This window comes from Polyodon spathula, chromosome 7, assembly GCF_017654505.1.
Source record: "Polyodon spathula isolate WHYD16114869_AA chromosome 7, ASM1765450v1, whole genome shotgun sequence".
Classification (NCBI taxonomy): domain Eukaryota; kingdom Metazoa; phylum Chordata; class Actinopteri; order Acipenseriformes; family Polyodontidae; genus Polyodon; species Polyodon spathula.
In genome coordinates, this window is record NC_054540.1 from 9,190,823 (window position 1) to 9,207,945 (window position 17,123).

Here is a 17,123-nt window from a genome sequence, read left to right on the forward strand (position 1 = left end):
AGAAAGAAAGAAAGAAAGAAAGATGTTCTTGATAAAGATAGTAATATGTAACCAGCAGAGGTCGCCGTTGTTGTATGTTTCAAACAGTGCTGCTAAATTGTTGCACCTTGCACCACAGGACTACATTTCCCATGATTTTGTTGCTTACGAAACACTCTTTCACCAACTACGAAAATCTCATGCTGTGTGAAAAACAGAGACAAAACAATCACAGCGACACCCCGCGGACGAAAATAAACCTACTGGACTCTCACCGACATGTGGCCGAGACGCTTACAAACCAAAACCGAGCCTTCCGTATACTCGAATCGGGAAAATTCCGTTTGATTTCCCGCAGTCTAAGGAGACGGATCCCCGGAAATACAGCGATTTAAGACCAGAGAGTGACTCCATGTTGATTTCTGGATAATTTGAGACAGCGTTTTGTACCCGAATCCTCAGCCTTTTCAAAAGGGTAAGTGAAAGAATAAAAAAGTGTGGCGTTTTCAACTGGTAGGAGAACTTCGCTCTAGTATAAGATCCCATTGTATGGTTGCTTTTGTTATGAAACCAGACTGCGGTGTTGTGAAATTGATCAATATTATATCTTGGTGTTTGGCCTGATACAGTTTTAGGCTAGGTGTGTCTAGAAACGGTAGCTCTTATTTCGAAAGTTCGAGATGCAAAGTTTGGGCCTTAGTAGTTAAAGGGTCATATTAGTTTACATGTGGCGCTGGCAAAACTCAAGAGCCCGAATCGGCGCTACATGTACTACCTATGTATAGTAAGCGTCTGATCAAATTGAAAATCTCTTGAATCCATCATTGTTTGGAGTAAAATGTATCAAATAGTTCATTCATAGCCGTGTGTGTAAGATGCTCGTCATCACTGCTCGGATAAACGGTGTTTTGCTCAGCCTTGGTTAAATGAGCACGGGATAATTAACTATGTTTTTAGGCCTTATTTATGGCGTTTTCCCTGATAATTTTGCCAAATATTCAGCCATTTGTCTTGGTTGTTGCTTTTCGTTATTTTTCTTAAAGCAATAAGTGATCTGAATGTTTCTGTGAAGGGGGAAGTTTTCCGTAAACAAACTGATTTTGCCAGAGGAGCAGCAGCAGTACATCCAAACCCCTACTCTTCCTTCACATTGATATATTGTGCATGATCATTTTGTTCACCACCAGTTACAGTAACTTAGTCGTAATCGTTTCAATCACAATACTGAAAACGAAAATGTTTCACTTTCAATGGTATTACGATTTGTAGTTAAGAGGCCTAGCACTACGTTACTGGTTGTCTCTGATTCACACTAGTCGTAGTAAAGGCCAATCATATCTCGTATTTAAATCAAATACAGCTTACTACTAGCAACGTACAATAGCCCAGTTTAGTATTTTTTATGTTAAAATTTGGCAAGATTGAACTCGTTTCATTATATTTAGAAGTGGAGGCATAGTTCAAATATGCATTTTTACACAGTTTTTTAGCTAAATAATTGCAGTGCAACGAATTTTCAACCAGCATTACCTGATACGAACAAAGTACTTGGCTTTTCTAATTAGTAATATAAGTTACATTGCAGTATCTACAGATAAAATTAGCTCCAAGACAAACTAAAGCTTTAGCTAAGCTTCAACATTTAGAATTTCAAATAAATATTCCAAACAAGAAGTAATATTATGAAACCATGTGTCATTACAACGTCTGATTATGATCTTTAGTACAGTAACAACACTGCAGTGAGGCCATTCCAAGTCAAATGAACCCACCTCAAACCCAAATAGGCATGTGGATGTACCTGGAAGTGTTTCAAGCAGAATCCTCAAGCAGGTGTGAAATGACCCATTGGAGGTTCAGTGTAAAGCAAATGTTAGAAACTAATTTGAGGTGAGTAATGTCGATATATATTTTAAAAGAGTAAGAACACAAGCTTTTAAGCATTTATCTTTTGACCTTTATGGTAAGTGCTTGTTGTGGTGAGCATGCTACCCTAACTGAGATATAGTGATGTTAAAACCATTTGACAACTTTACCACTGCTGAATGAATACCTCAGAGAGTCAGAACATGTGTTCTTAGTTTACAATCTTATGATGCCAATTATTTTGTTGACACATTCCTTTCATTTCTGACAGTTTTGGGGGCACAAAAGTAAGGAAAACCTGCTGGAAATGGGTGATGAATTGTATTGTTTTTGTATTTGCTGACATACAGTGAATATGTGTTTTAAAGTAATTTAATTCAACACATTGTCTAAAGCTATATTACCTTGCTGTTAAGGCCACTATCAGGTAATTGTGACCTGATTGTTTTCGAAAATACTGTTACTTGACATTATGACGTGCTTTAAAATCTTACAAAGTGACGGTCTGGCTTTACAGTTCTTAAATCTTTACTCCAGCTGTACAGTAGTTTGCAAACATTGATCCAAGATTGAATTCAGTTAAGCTTGTGCATCTTTTGTTCTTGCAGCAATAAAAAAATCAGCTTTAAAATTGAGGAAATGTTTTTTTTCTTTCTAGTATATTGTGTTTGGTTTATGTATCCTGGCTATAAACCGGTAATCGGAAAAGATTTGTAGCTGAGTGAATAGCCTACAAAGTTTAAAGCTTGAGACCAAGGATGATTTCAGGTGGAAAATGTAGTACTTGATAACCTGAAATTTCCAACAAAACTTCTGCAGCTTAGTGTTGAGTCGTGTTTTTCACCCCAGAAATCACTCGAGCTTTACCAATGAAAAACATTGATCCCTATACACTGTTTTACTGAGATGATCTGTGAGCGGAATCTCGATTTGAAAGGCCGCTGTTTGATTGAAGCACAGAACATTGTCTTGTTACAGTAAAAAATCGAATTGCCTATCAGGCAAGCAACCCAAAAAAGCACGTTGTCCAACATATTTTTTTGGTTGTCCTGGAACGTCTGGCTAGTGATTTTACGAGCCCTGGAGCGTTTTTTTTTTCTGTATAAATATTTATAGCAGTAACTCGACAGTACTTGCACACTTAAGTTGTACCTTTGTTTCTTTGCTGTCTTCCACAACGAAATCCCTGTGGTCACGCACATTCTTCTGGGGTTTTTGTGTGTAGGCATTTTTGTACATTTTGTACAGGTTTTATTTTTTAATGGTTAAAGGGTAAAGTCAACGTGAATTGATGAACCATTTCCACAGTTTTCCCAGTATTTATTGGCTATCCATGATTCCGTTTTTTTGAATATATATCGGAGGTGTTTTATCGGTTAAAACATCAGAAGCCCAGTTTATAATGTATAATATGACGCCTACAAAATCCAAAGCAATTGTGGAAACCTCCTGATAAAATAGGTTTTAGTATCTCATTCCATCGGGTTCCCAAAACATCTGAAATCTTTTAAACTTTTTCCTTTGGGTTGTCAAAACTTATGAGCAATGAAACGCTTTCTCTTGGGAACTTTTTGGCTGAATTTGATAGCTTTGCATGGACATTCATTAGAAAGATATTCCACATGATGTGAATGAAGGACACCATGAACAGTAGTCCACCATTTGGATCCCAGTTGGGTAACTTCCGCCATCAAATAATTCTCTGTTCTCCAGTATTTTCAGACTTTTTCTGTCAGAGTCCCACGTCAAAGTGTGTTACACGTTGCTGCTGACGAAAATAAATCGGATCAATTTCAAATTGCTTTCAACTCCATTGCCGTTGCAGGTTGTGTACAATGAATAACATGAGGAAAATAAATGTATTCCATAGCTGTGCTTGCATTATAAAACATTTTAAAAAACACACAGATCTAAAACCAATATGAGGAGAACAACTAATTATTTTTGTGTGATTGGAGAAGTTTCAAAAGAAAACCACAATGAACAAAATTCAGGTATGTTGCCATCTATAAGAAATGAGCAATGAAGGTATTTTTTTGCATTATTATTATTATTGTTATTATTATTATTATTGTTTTGATGGTCACAGTACTGAACAAAGATACACAAGTCTACAGATCTGAAGGAACTAAATGTATTTATTTTATTTTTTTCAATCATTACCCGAAAAAGATCCGGGTACCCGGTTCTGGATTTTCTACCTATTCCGACCTCTAATATGTATACAGTGAATCTGATTCTTATATAAAAGTACAGCATACCATATGTTTGGTCTGTACTGTATTTTTGCTTAGGAATTGTTACTTTAGTAAAGCACTGTAAAAGTTCTTGCAGGAATATCTAGCTGCTTCCACACATTTTTCTGAAACTACCAACAATGGACCTTATCAAACTTTAGTACAATGAAATGTGCAGTACTAATGTATACAGTTTTGAAATAGACTACGTTCATGTGTGTGTATCAGACACTGAACTTCTCTAGCACTTACAATGTTTACAATTCTGTTGACAACAGATAAGCGATGTCACAATCATTTACAAACTAAAACAAACATTTGAAAACATATTAACTAGTGTTATCTAAAGTACTTGCTATCTGACATTTTCAAAGGGACAAGTGAGCTGAAATGTCTCTTGGAGTCTCACAATGACACGCTTTGCAGTCAGATCTTCTCAAATAGACATGCAAACTACTGTATTTTATAACTCCAGTTGCTGTATGAACGTGTTGGATTGTTTGTACATACACACTGTATGCCACTACTGTCCCATGTTTACATGCAGTGAAATATTTAGAGTACGACACAACTTGGCATTTACAGTGGAAAAGAGCACTGAAGCGTTTTACATAGCAAGACTGGTTTAACAAGAGAAGTTGGTTACGTGGCCAGAATATATTAATTGCAGTATAATCTATTTAATGCATAGACCATGTGAATCCTCCTTCTAGTATTCATTTCCAATATTGCAATCTGGCAACCTTTTTTTCTGTATTTATATAGTAGTATTATAGATGAAAGTACTGTAGAGAGGAAAATCCTAACACTACTTTATAAATGTAGTGTGTGCTCTTAAGTGTGAGAGGATTTTGTCCATGTAACCTTTACTCACTGTTACTGTTTATATTCCAGCATTAACCAGCTGTCATTCTAATTCAACAGTCACGCTCGTCTCATCTGTAATCCTTTCAAACAAGCATACAGGCTCTGTTTTATAGTTAATTTAAAACATTTAAGCACAGCATACAGACTTATTTTAAATGCCATGCTATTACATAATAGAGCTTTTAAATAAAGTAGTCTGCTTGTTAATAGCCTGCAACTATTTTTTTTTGCTGGTATTGTGACTAGTGTGTTGTTACACCCCTAGTGGTCTCCTCTGAGATTCTTGAATATTATTTGAAATTGAAAGTAGCTGAAATACAGGTTTTGAATCATATTCTTGGTTGCTCATAGTACAGTGTTTTAGCTGTTATTCACCAGTTGCCATTGCTTACAACTGAACACCCAGGCCTTAATACCGCACAAAATAACATACACATATTCTACCCGGGATTCATTACGCAGAACTTCTACAATCGCTTGCTTCCATAGCTGATCGCTTTTCATTCGGCACGTTTTTGAGTGAAACACTTGCACTGCTGTGATAGGGAACCCATCGTGTCCTCACACACAGTTTTCAGCGTTTCACAGCACTTAGAAGAGTGGAAAGAGAGCTGGTGCATTTTAATTTATGTAAATTAAATTGAGAGTTGTTTTTACTTTAAATTCATTGAGTCACACCATTGTCTTCAGCTGTTTACCTTTTCTTTGACAGCGTAACTCTAGCGACCTGAAATGAGAAGCAACAAGCCAAAGACTTCAGATGGAAGAGATAATGGTGAGCATGTTGGCAATTATTTTTATTTATTTTCTTTTTAAACCTGGGCTGTCTTGGACGTTACTCTCATGTGACCCTGTTTGTATAATTTTACACAATGTTTTTATTTATTTTTAAGAAGTAGTAGCCACTATAGTGGCCAGGATTAAAAAATTATGCTACTGAGCTTGGCCTTATGCTACACATTAACTTATTGTTAAATACCATACACAAAGGAACATCTTTTCCATCACTTGTTTTTGTTGACTGCTAACTGTATTAGGCACACAAAAAGGGTTAACATTCTGTTTGTGTAACTGCTTTGTGTTTGTGTAACTGCTTGAGATATACAGTATTGTTTGCTTACTCATGCACATATTATACAGTGTTACTGGTGACATGGGTTCCTGTAGAGACACATAAATAAGAAACATTGCAACAAAAAGAAAGCAGACTCTAGTAGCAACTACGTTCAGGCACTACGTTGTGTTTTCCGCACATTAAAAGCTGTATATTTAGACATCAGATTTGCTACAGTTTGATTGTACCTACTGCTACAGATTGTCCTTGCAGTTTTTTCAAAAACATTAAAAACATTAAACATCTCGGTAACCTCATCAGTCTCAAGAGCCATCACATAGATACTTGTACAGTTTGGAGAATATTTTATCCCTGTCTGTTTTTTTAGTTTTTTGGTTTTTTTGAGGGGTGATTTCAGTCTTTAACTTCTTTACCAACAGGTGAAAAGAACAGTCAGGAGGATAATGAAAGTGCTGTTGCAGTGAATGAAGAAGTAGACAGGTGTCCCATCTGTCTCAGCCTCCTCTTGCAGCAGGAGTTGGCTCTCCCTGAGAACTGCTGTCACGTCTTCTGTCTAAGCTGTATTCTGAAATGGGCAGAAGTAAGTTTCCTACAATTCTCTGTTTTATTGTGGAACTGTGTGGTGGTTTTACACATTGTAAATCGTAGCCATCACAATGAAGGGTAAGAATTTAGAGTAGGTATGAACATGCCTTTTGCACATGGAATTGCACTTTCTAATGTAACGCCTCTGCCTTTCAGACTGTCACTTCCTGCCCTATTGACCGTAAGCCTTTCCAAGCAATTTACAAACAAGATCGTATACTGGGATGCATGAAGGTTAGTGTCAACCTACAGGTTTTAGTGTAGCCTTACAGGTTTTTCATTTTCTAGTTTTGACATTCTCTAGCATATTTACTTTATTTTACATTAGATCAGTTTTGTTTTAAATATTACTTTTAAAATGCAGTTTGTAGCTGTATTCTATGACTCTCATCCATGGTTCAATCTCTGGTCACATTGATGTACAGTACTAGCTGTGAGGTAGTGGGATCTGTTCAGTTGATCTAAATGGTGATATAAATGGCATTAATGTCAAATATAGGGGGTAAAGGAGTGTTTTATATGCTAATGGTCCTTAAACAGCTTTTCTGCTTGTTTTTGGAATTCTTGAAATGTAAGGCTGCATCCACACTGGGCAGAGCAACGCAAGCGAAGTCGCCGAATGTCAGTCCGCACCAAACACAACTTGGAAACGATCCAAAAGACTGGAAATACATGACCCCGCACATGCATTCCTATTGGACATACTAGAGATGGGCTGTCCCATTACAAAACAGGTCTTGTTTTGATAAAAGGTTACCATCCTGACCTCCAGCAACTCCATTGTAAAATAAAGGTTGGACCTGTAAAATCTATAGATCAGAGTTATTGAACATCCCTATATATAGACAGAGGGGAGGGAGAGGTGTCACAAATTTATTATTGTTATTTATTTCTTAGCAGATGCCCTTATCCAGGGCAATTTACAATTGAAAAATACATATCAAGAATTGCAGTACAATTAAGTGCATAATACAAAATACAATGACTTCAGTCCTAATACAAGCAAATATAAAACACAGTATGATTAGATACCAGGACAGTTCAAGAGTAGATAGGTGCGATAGTTACATCAGGGTTAGATACGAGTGCAGGTAAAATACAACATACAACAGATTGGGTTAAGTGCAGTATTAAATATAGTAAACTAGGGAGCAGATAAGTGCAAGTTAAAGGCAGAGTGCTATATTGTCCAGAAGGGAAGAGTTGAGTTTTACAGATGTTGTCTGAAGGTGTGTTTTGAGGAGGCACTGAAAGGTGGTCAGGGACTGGGCAGTCCTGACATCCGTAGGAAGGTTGTTCCACCACTGCGGGGTGAGGGTGGAGAAGGAGCGGGCTTTGGAGGTAGGGGAGCATAGAGAAAGTATAGCCAGTCTTCTAGTGCAGGCAGAGCGGAGAGGTCGGGTGGGGGTGTAGGGAGAGACGAGGGTTTTGGGGTAAGTGGGTACAGTCTGCTCAAGGCATCGGTAGGCGAGTACAAGAGTCTTGAACTGGATGTGAACGGTGATTGGGAGCCAGTGGAGTAGCGTTGGAGAAGCGAGGAAGAGAGAACACCAGGCGAGCAGCGGAGTTCGGGATGAGCTGGAGCGAACGGGTGGCGGATGCAGGGAGGCCAGCCAGGAGGGAGTTGCAGTAGTCTAGGCAGGAGAGTACCAGGGCCTGGACAAGGAGTTGAATGGAGTAGTTGGTGAGGAAGGCTTTTATTCTTGGTATGTTGCTCAGGAAAAAACGACAGGTGCATTCTGGAGTGGAGATCTGCTGGGAGTAGGAGATGCAGGGGTCCAGGGTTAATCCATGGTTCTTGGCTGAGGAGGATGAAGAGATCATGGTAGATTCCAGAGGAATGGAGATAGAGAGATCAATGGAAGGGAAGAAAACGAGGTCAGATTGAGAGGTTGCATTTGAGGTGATGTGAGTGCATCCAGGAGGAGATAGCAGACAGACATGTAGAAATACTGGAGGGGATTGTGGAGTCAGAGGGGGGGTGGGGGGAGAGGAAGATCTGAGCATCAGGAAAGCAGAGAGCTGACGGTGTACTGCCAGCTCGAAGGTTTTAGAGAGGAAGGGTAAGAGGGAGACACGACGGTAGTTCTGGAGGGAGGTGGAGTCGAAGGTAGGTTTTTTGAGGAAGCGGTGATAGCGGCTTGTTTAAAGGCAGAGGGAAAGAGGCTAGAGAGGAGGGAGGTGTTGAGAAATGAGAAGATGAAGGGGGAGTAGAGCAGGGACAGCAGCTTGAAAAAGGGGGTTAGGCAGGTCAGAAGGTGAGGGGATGAGTGAGGAGAAGAGGGTAGAGGTAGCAGTCTATAGAGAGTTGAGAGAAAGAGATGAAAGGGGGGAGGGGAGAGCGCTTGGAGGTTACAGCAGGAGGTGACTGTGGGGGTAGGTGGAGAGGGGAGAGATAGAGCAAAAGAGTAGAGCGGTCAAGAGGGGTTACAGAGAGGGTGGAGGAGCAGCAGGCCTGAAAAAGAGAATCCGGCAGAGTGGGTGGGGTTGCAGAGATATTGAAATCCTCCAACAGCACAGTTGGGGTAGACAGAGGGGAGGGAGAGGAGATGGTCAAGTTCATCAATAAAGTGAGCGAGAGTTGACAGGGAGAGGTTAGTTGGACAAAGTATTGCTGGCTTTCTTTTGCAGTGTATAGAATAGTAAGACCTCTAATATTTTTGTTTGGTGAATCTCCACTTTTTTGCCTAAGTACAGACCTTGTTGTCACAGATTTGTTCCACAGAATAATTTAGTTAACAAAACTTTATCATAAAAATAGACAAACCAAAAAAAAAAAAAAAAAAAAAAAAAAAAAAAGCCATAGCTTAAAATTAGGTCACATTTTCAAGTTGTTTGAATGCGGGACCTTTTTGTGTCATTTTTAAGTCAGCAAATGTGCACATCTCTCATTTAAGTGCAGGATATGTAGACTGCATGTATGGTCCCGTTTTTTTTTTGTTTTTTTTTTAATTTTTTGAATTTTTTTGCTGATTTAAAACCTATTTCTTGCAACTTGCATAATCTGAAAGAAAATCTCTCTGTGCTGCCAAATTCACCACCTGCAACCCAACCAGGCATTGTCTGTCTTCTGGATGTCTTTGTAATCGTTCAGTTTCATTTAATAATGGATACTGCTACAACTCATAAATTAACTTTTCGTCATCCATGATGAACTTGTTTGGAGGCATGTGTTTGAGGCACGCCTTTGACGTGTGTCAAGAGTATTACCCTTACTTCTGATTGGTCAGTTTCATTCCAGTCACACAATGAAAAAAAATATAGAAGCAGGTTATTTTAGCGATGCAAAATTCTCAAAGCGATGTCGCTCGTTGCTGGTGTGGATACTCCCATTTGACTGCAGTGACTTCTAAATGATTCGCTTGCATCCAGTGTGGATACGGCTTTATATTTTAACATTATATTTTCATATTTTTATTTTGCAAGAAAGATTGCCAATGTTATTCGATAAATACTTCTGAAGAATATCATTTAGATCACGGCTTCTCAAACACGGTCCTGGCGACCCCCAGTGGCTGCTGGTTTTCATTCCAACCAAGCTCTCAATTACTTAACTAGAGCCTTAGTTGAACTGATAATTTGCTTAAACAGACCTTTTTACTTGTTTTCAGCTCTTGAACGGTTGCGTATTTCAAGTTAGCTATAACATTTTATAAGTAACTTGAACTGCAACTGTTTAAGAGCTGAAAACAAGTTAAAAAAAGTCTAATTAAGCAAATTATCAGTTCAATTAAGGGTCTAGTTAAGTAATTGAGAGCTCGTTTCAAATGAAAACCAGCAGCCACAGGGGGTCCCCAGGACCGAGTTTGAGAAGCCCTGATTTAGATCTGTGCGTCTTTAAAGTCATCTTTGATGTCTTGAGAAGCTTTGTCTAATGCACATTTCAGATTCCAGTAAAGAAAAAAATGAGTGAAACAGAGCTGCAGGAATGTAGCTGCAACAAAGAGAAAGAAAAAAGGAAAGGCTGTTTGTCATATTGCAACAGCACATCAAGGTGGGGTACTGAATTAATTCCTACTCTACTCGCTAATTAGTTTCAGTGGCACAAAGAGAAGTAGAGCCAGGATTTATAAACTGAAAATTTGGAGTATTGTAACAACTTGGCTAAGAGTAAGTTGGGTATTCAGCTCCCTAGATAGTATAATATCTAGGTAAGCAATTCTGATGAAAAATGAAAAAGCTGACCTAAACAATATAATCTATACTAAGAATACAGCTTCAGTAGTTTCCTGTTTTGTTTAACATGTTGCATTCCTAAAATACAACATCAATTTGCTGAATTGACTGCACTTACAGCTATCTAAGATTGCAGGTTTTTCTGTCTTTTCAAGCCCATTAAAAAACAATAATGACCAGAGCTGTGTGGTGGAGCTCAGTGATCCATATATAGTCAAGAGCCATCTGTTAGCCCTTATCAGTCATTGTGGCTTACTTATGTTTCGGTCTTGTGATTGGTCGGGATAGTTGAATGTAATATTTTGAACTTGTATATTGTTTTGTTTTTATTTTTTAAATGGTTATTATGCATAGCTACATCTAATGTTTTTACTATGCATACTTTATAGGTAGGTCATGGTGGTCGACTTGTTTATTACAGTTTTGCCTATATTCAGAAAAAATTTATTAATGTAATTGTATTTTTTAGGGGAAATTCGGGGAAGTATTCAGGAAGGCCTCTGTGTCCCAGATCTTGTTTGGAAGATTACGAGAGAAAATATACATGTAAGATTATTTTGTTTATTTGTTTTAATCATTGGTTCAGTTTATTTAAATGTGTGAATCTTATGTACTGTGAAGTAGGCTATGTAAAGTTGACTGTACATTGGAGGGGATATTTGACTGCAACCATAAACATTTGACTTTAGCAAAACTGCCACGCTGAGGCTTTTTTTGTTTGTTCTTTGCAGCTTTCTGGTTTTGTAGCACATACAGAGATTACACAATGTAGTCCTGTTGTGTGTGGTTTTTTTTTTTTTTTTTTTTTTTTTTTGTTGAGTACAAAATCTGTTTAAACGCTTGATCCAGGATCTTGCTAGTTTTATTAGCTGCTAATATTTAATCCCCTAAATCCTTGCAAATAAAATGTGAGCAAGTCAGTTTTGCATTATGTGCATGTGTGCCTTTGTCGATGTGGACGTACAACAAACAAAAACACACCACTTTTTTCAATCATTGTTTGTTTTCCAGATAAGTCTTATGTTTGTTGTAAAAACAAAAAGGATTCTACATCAGCTGCAAGAAAGAATAAGGTTTGTTTCAATTAGGTCTGCTTCTAATCTTTTATTAAAAAGCTCATTTAAAAACAAAGCAAAGCTGTGTTAATTTGCTAAGCCGTTAGAATAAAAATATAAATTGAACTGCTCAACAAAACCAGAAATTAAATATTTATTTTGAATACTGCATTTGTATGTAAGTGAACATTATTTAAATACACTAACTGTAGATCTGTGACTGTTCTTATTGTGTTGTAACGACACAGGCTTTTGAACATGGATTTATGGAAAACATCAAGTAAAATAGTATTGAGTGCAAAGCCTGCTCTTTCTCTTAAAAAAAATATTATTGAGCAACATAGTATCTTGCCAATTGATGTTGCTTATAACAAAACTTTTGAAATGTTTTGAGGTTGTTTGGTCTCCTAAAGATCTGATTTCTTATTTGTTTGCTAATAGGTCAGTAGAGGGACCTGTTCACAGAAGCTTGTTACAGATTTCTCCTGCATTTCTCCGTCGAATGGCCAGACCAGTGGAACCTCTATAGCAAGTCAAGAGAATTGGTTAGTCTATTCTGATAGCGGCATGTCCCTTTCTTTGTGCACCTTTAAAAAAAAAAGAAAACTCACAGCCACAATCTGGAGTTTTCCCTCTAACCCTTACTTATAGAACTTATTTGTCCTTGAATTTCTTTTCCCCACTGTTTTTGGTGGTGTGTTCTCAAAACAACTTGCAGTGGTAATTCCTTTTATTTTATTTTATTTTTTTAAGTGTCCGTCAGTATGATTTAGCCTTACCAGTTCTTAGATGTAAACAGATCTTAACTTTTTGTCTTTTTGAAAAAAAAAAAAAAAATTCCATACATGAATAGAATTGCATGCAGTATGGTCACTGGCATTTTGTGAAGATAGATTCTCTCATTTAATATTTTTAGGGTTTAAAGTGAATTGCAGGACAGTGCTCCTTCATGTGTTCTCTATCTGACTTGCACATAAAAAAAAAAATTAAATATTGAAAAGTGAATTACTAATACAAGAAAATATGATACTTCTACAATTTACCGTCGACTTGGCCTTACCGTGAATTAACAGAATTCCTCAATTATCGAAATAATGAGGCAGCTGTGTGGTGTTAATATATTTTTTACACTGGAATTATGTTTTCTAGTGCAGAATTCATAGAATTATATGAAGATGAACCTCACTTTAGACAGAAGAGATGCAGACTGGAAGCACAGATGCTCCCTTGGCTGGCTGTTTCCACTACTCTCTCAGCAACCGGGTTGGTAAGGTAAGCTTTCAGCCTGGGTATAACCCACGTTCCTCATCTCTTCAAATACTGTTAGCATAACGTTGTGCAGTAGGATAAAATGCATAAACTTGTTTTGCAGTTAGCAAATCTTTCTAGTATTTGCTTATTTCTAAATGAGAAAGAAAATGTGATTAACTGACAGTTCAGTATTCACTGTGGAGGGATCACACCATGCTACATGATGAGACTTTTATCAGTACTTTGAACAGAATTAGTTTCAATCCACCTTTTTTGTTCGAGATGGGGAAGTGATAGTGACCTAGTCATGCTTTTTCTTGAGTTTGGAATACCATTTTCTTCCTGCAGTCTTGATTTGTCATGTTAGAACAGTTGTCTTTTTAAGTTTTGTCTCACTAGTGCAGCATAAAGCTTAACCCTTTGCGGTCCTATGTCGGACCAGATCCGACATTACAATTTTCCCTTTCCAGTCCGATGTCGAACCCTGCCCGACATCATCAAAAAGACATAAAGCACAGATCTCTAGTCGTTTTTTCGGTATGTTCACATATCGCTCACCAAACATTATCAGATACACAATTTTATTCATATATTTTTAAGTGGAGACTAGTTGATCTATTAGACTATTTTTCCTCAACTATCAAAACATTAAGAAAATAGTAATCATTGTATTCACAATTAAGTGTTGACTTTAAAAAGAGAACTGTTAATGTAAATATATGCTTATGTATACTTTTTCTATGAATCAGTACTTTCCATGTCTTTCCTTAGCTTAAAATGTATCACTTTGTCTACATCCCAGAACTTGAACATGACTTCATCCTTTTATTATTATTTTGTTACAGACAAAGCTTTGAGTCCTATGAGGTGCTTAATGGCGTGTTTACTTGGAGATCACTATTACCAGAAGCTACCTCTCCAGCAAATCCTTTTGCAGGACAATTTGGTGAGGGTTTTTATTTCAGCCACTACTTTTATTGCATTTAATAGTTCTGTTTTGTAATTGAACAGTTGAAAACTTTGGAAATTGAGCCACCAGCTTGCATTTCCAGAGAGAGTTTAATGGCACATTTATTTACACTGATAGTTATCCTGGTGTTTTAGCACTGTAGTATTTTAAACTATCTATATCTCTATATATCTAGATCTATATATCTATCTTTTTGACTGTTCAGGAATTGTGCTGCACAATATTTTTCTTTTTTATGTATATTTACTGCCTGAGTCATAGAAAGAAAAAAGTGGATGCAGACCCTGTAACTAGGTTATTGATTAGCACAGCACATTATACCCAAAGTATAATTTATTTATTTCACCATCAAGTGTTGCTAATGTTAGTATGTGTGAGGTGTTTTTCTTTTTTTAAAATGAATTAGTCTCACCCTGTGTAAAGCTGTCTGTAGAATTACTTGATATACTTTATATGGTGTAATAACACAAGTGATGCAATTTCAGAATCCCAGTTTCAAATATATAGGTGAATATAAAGTCTGATCTTAAGTAGTCCTATGTACAGGGAATGAGGGCAGGTTGTTTATTTAAAAACTGTGATACAAGATTTTTAAAAACATTTTTTAGCTGTCAAAATAGTTTTGACTATGCCAAATCTGGCTAGAACCATATAGATTACATCAGCCAAGGAGAGAGCTTTTGTGATGGTGCATATTTAGATTTGTATACATGGCATGTTAACGTGCATTGTGTTCATGCAGAAGTCATTGGCAAAGAGTGTGTAGTAACCTGTTCCAAGGGAGGAGACAAAAAAAATACTTCAAGAGCGTCTGGTACAAAAGGTTCAAAAAAGAAAACTCAGAATGCAACAAACAGGAGGAGATCTGCCAGAAACTGCCAAACAGAAGAGTCGCCTCCAACACAAAACCCAAGTTCTCCTCAGTCTAACCACTCTGACTCGGATACATCGCTTACAAACAGTCCCGCAAAAGCAACTGGTGCTTCAAAAAAACCTGAAAAGCAAACTGTAAAGAGAAGGTCCGAGCAAGGTGCTGAAGAGGAGCGTCCATCTAAGAGAAAAACCAGAGTAGCTAAAAATTCTAAAAAACACTGTCCTAGTAGTCCTGAGGAAAGTGAAAATGAGGAAGAGCATATGGTTGAAGAGGAGGAGTCAGAGGAGAAAGGAGCAGCTGAACTTTCAAAGGTGCCACTTACAGACGAGGAACTAAATGCCGCTGCTGAAAGCAGCAACTCCAGCAGACACTCTGAAGAGAATAGTCCTGAAACCTCAATGGAGCCAATAAACAGAAATGACCGGATGGAAGATAGCAGTGCTGATGAGACAGAGAAAAACGACCTTCCTCTCTCACCTGAGGAGGCGGAGGAGGACCCAAAAGATAAACCACTTAGCAATGAACTACCACCATTGTTGCCTGATGATGGTGAATTGGAAGACTCTTTGAACACAAGTCCTGTGGAAAAGGCAGACTCTGCTTCCCGCTTCAGTGAGGGTGCCTTATCGCCCACAGAAGAGGACTTGCGAAGCTTGGAAGCTAAAAGTCCCGAAGGGAAAGCTAATTCTGATTGCAGCGAGCCTCCTTCCCCACCCTCTGAGGAAGACATGGAATTGGAGACTAAAAGTCCTGTTGAGAAAGCTGACTCTGTTTCCCAGAGCAGCGAACAGCCTTACTCGCCTGCAGATGAAATTGGCAACTTGGATGCTAAAAGTGTCAATGAGGACAATAAGTCTGAAACTGAAGAACATACTACTGAAAAACAAAAAGAAAGTGAAGACCAAGAATCTAGGAGCTACCCGCGGGATCCGGAGGAATTGCATGACTCTGAAAAAGAACATTCAATAGACTGTAGAAGTAAAGCTGATGAGCCAGGTGAACCCATCGATTCGGAGGAATCTGTTGTACAAGGAGAAACATTGGAAGAAAAAGATCCTCCCCATGCTGATTCCAAAAAGGCAGAATCCCCAGAAAGTGGAAAAAACAAAACAAGAACATATTTTTCTGAGGATAACACTCAGATGGTGTCAATGGAGTGTGACTCTTCAAGCAGAGAACATCATGAATTAAAAACAGAACAAGAGGGGGTGGTTAAAAATACCAACTCTGTGACTATAACACCGGATACTGACAACCAGACAGCAAAAAATAATACAGTGGATGAGAAATCCCAAGATAGGACTTCAGAGAGTACCACTGAACAAAAAGAGACAGAAAAGAGAGAGAATCGGCAACGCAGATCTCGGTTTCATTCTCCTTCTACAACCTGGTCTCCAAAGAGAGAAGGTAAAAGAGAGCGTAGAAGATCAAGATCTAGGTCCAGGGGTCGAGACTCTCCTTCAGCTTCCAGACGCAGGTCTAGATCACGTAGTAGAGACAGAGAAAGTGACAAAGATGGACAAAAAAGTGACGGATCTAGAAGAGAGCGCAGCAGGGAGAGAGGAGAAAGAAGAGGTAGGAGGCATTCAAGGAGCCGATCAAGAACACGTGGTAGAGCTTCCTCTTCAGACAGAGCTGAGAGGGGTGGTCATTCTCCTCGGAGAAGAGATAGGGGGTCCAATGACAACTGGAGAAATTCCAGAGGCAATGATAGGCACAGGAGAAATGACCAGGATTGGCAAAGTGATGTATTTGGCAAAGAAACATCTGAATCTGACAATGGAGGAACTGAAATTCCACCTGAAAGGAGCAGAACAGAAAATCCAGACTGGGTGAAAGAAAAAATAAAAGCTGATTTGGACACATCAAATGATTCAAGATGGGAAGAAAGCAAAAATGATGGGCCAAGAGGTGATTCCTGGACCCGTAATATTAGCCCAAGTTGGAAATCAGATCGTGGGAGTAGCCGTGGCGGGTATAGAGGTGGTTTTGGACAAGGAGACCAATCGGAAAACCGTTGGCAATCTAGAAATTCTCTCTCAGGGACACCAGACAATTCAGGGAATGACTCTTACAGCAGATTCAATGAGAATCGGCTGAATAGACGAAAAGGTGAACAGGACTTTACAGCCGAGCCTCCTGTAGATCGGTCTGGCTGGTCCTCTGCATCCAGCTGGGCTGTAAGGAG

The 17,123-nt window shown here is 38.3% G+C and overlaps 1 protein-coding gene across 4 annotated transcripts in view; it reads left to right on the plus strand.

The window, feature by feature from the left end:
- Window positions 1–224: 224 nt before the first annotated feature.
- LOC121318119 (protein SCAF11-like) overlaps window positions 225–17,123 on the plus strand; it is a 24,112-nt gene continuing 7,213 nt past the window's right edge. For 2 of the 4 annotated variants that reach the window (XM_041254431.1, XM_041254434.1), the window contains exons 1-11: window positions 228–454; window positions 5,662–5,724; window positions 6,444–6,604; window positions 6,766–6,843; window positions 10,497–10,603; window positions 11,255–11,331; window positions 11,797–11,858; window positions 12,282–12,385; window positions 12,990–13,112; window positions 13,937–14,037; window positions 14,804–17,123. The exon at window positions 14,804–17,123 is cut by the window's right edge and continues 104 nt beyond it. In XM_041254431.1, the coding sequence (XP_041110365.1) occupies window positions 5,682–5,724; window positions 6,444–6,604; window positions 6,766–6,843; window positions 10,497–10,603; window positions 11,255–11,331; window positions 11,797–11,858; window positions 12,282–12,385; window positions 12,990–13,112; window positions 13,937–14,037; window positions 14,804–17,123 (3,176 nt within the window). In that variant the 5' untranslated portion in view covers window positions 228–454; window positions 5,662–5,681. Of the gene's footprint in view, window positions 455–5,661; window positions 5,725–6,443; window positions 6,605–6,765; window positions 6,844–10,496; window positions 10,604–11,254; window positions 11,332–11,796; window positions 11,859–12,281; window positions 12,386–12,989; window positions 13,113–13,936; window positions 14,038–14,803 lie in introns of all 4 variants that reach the window. The other 2 variants (XM_041254433.1, XM_041254432.1) reach the window with 2 other exon arrangements.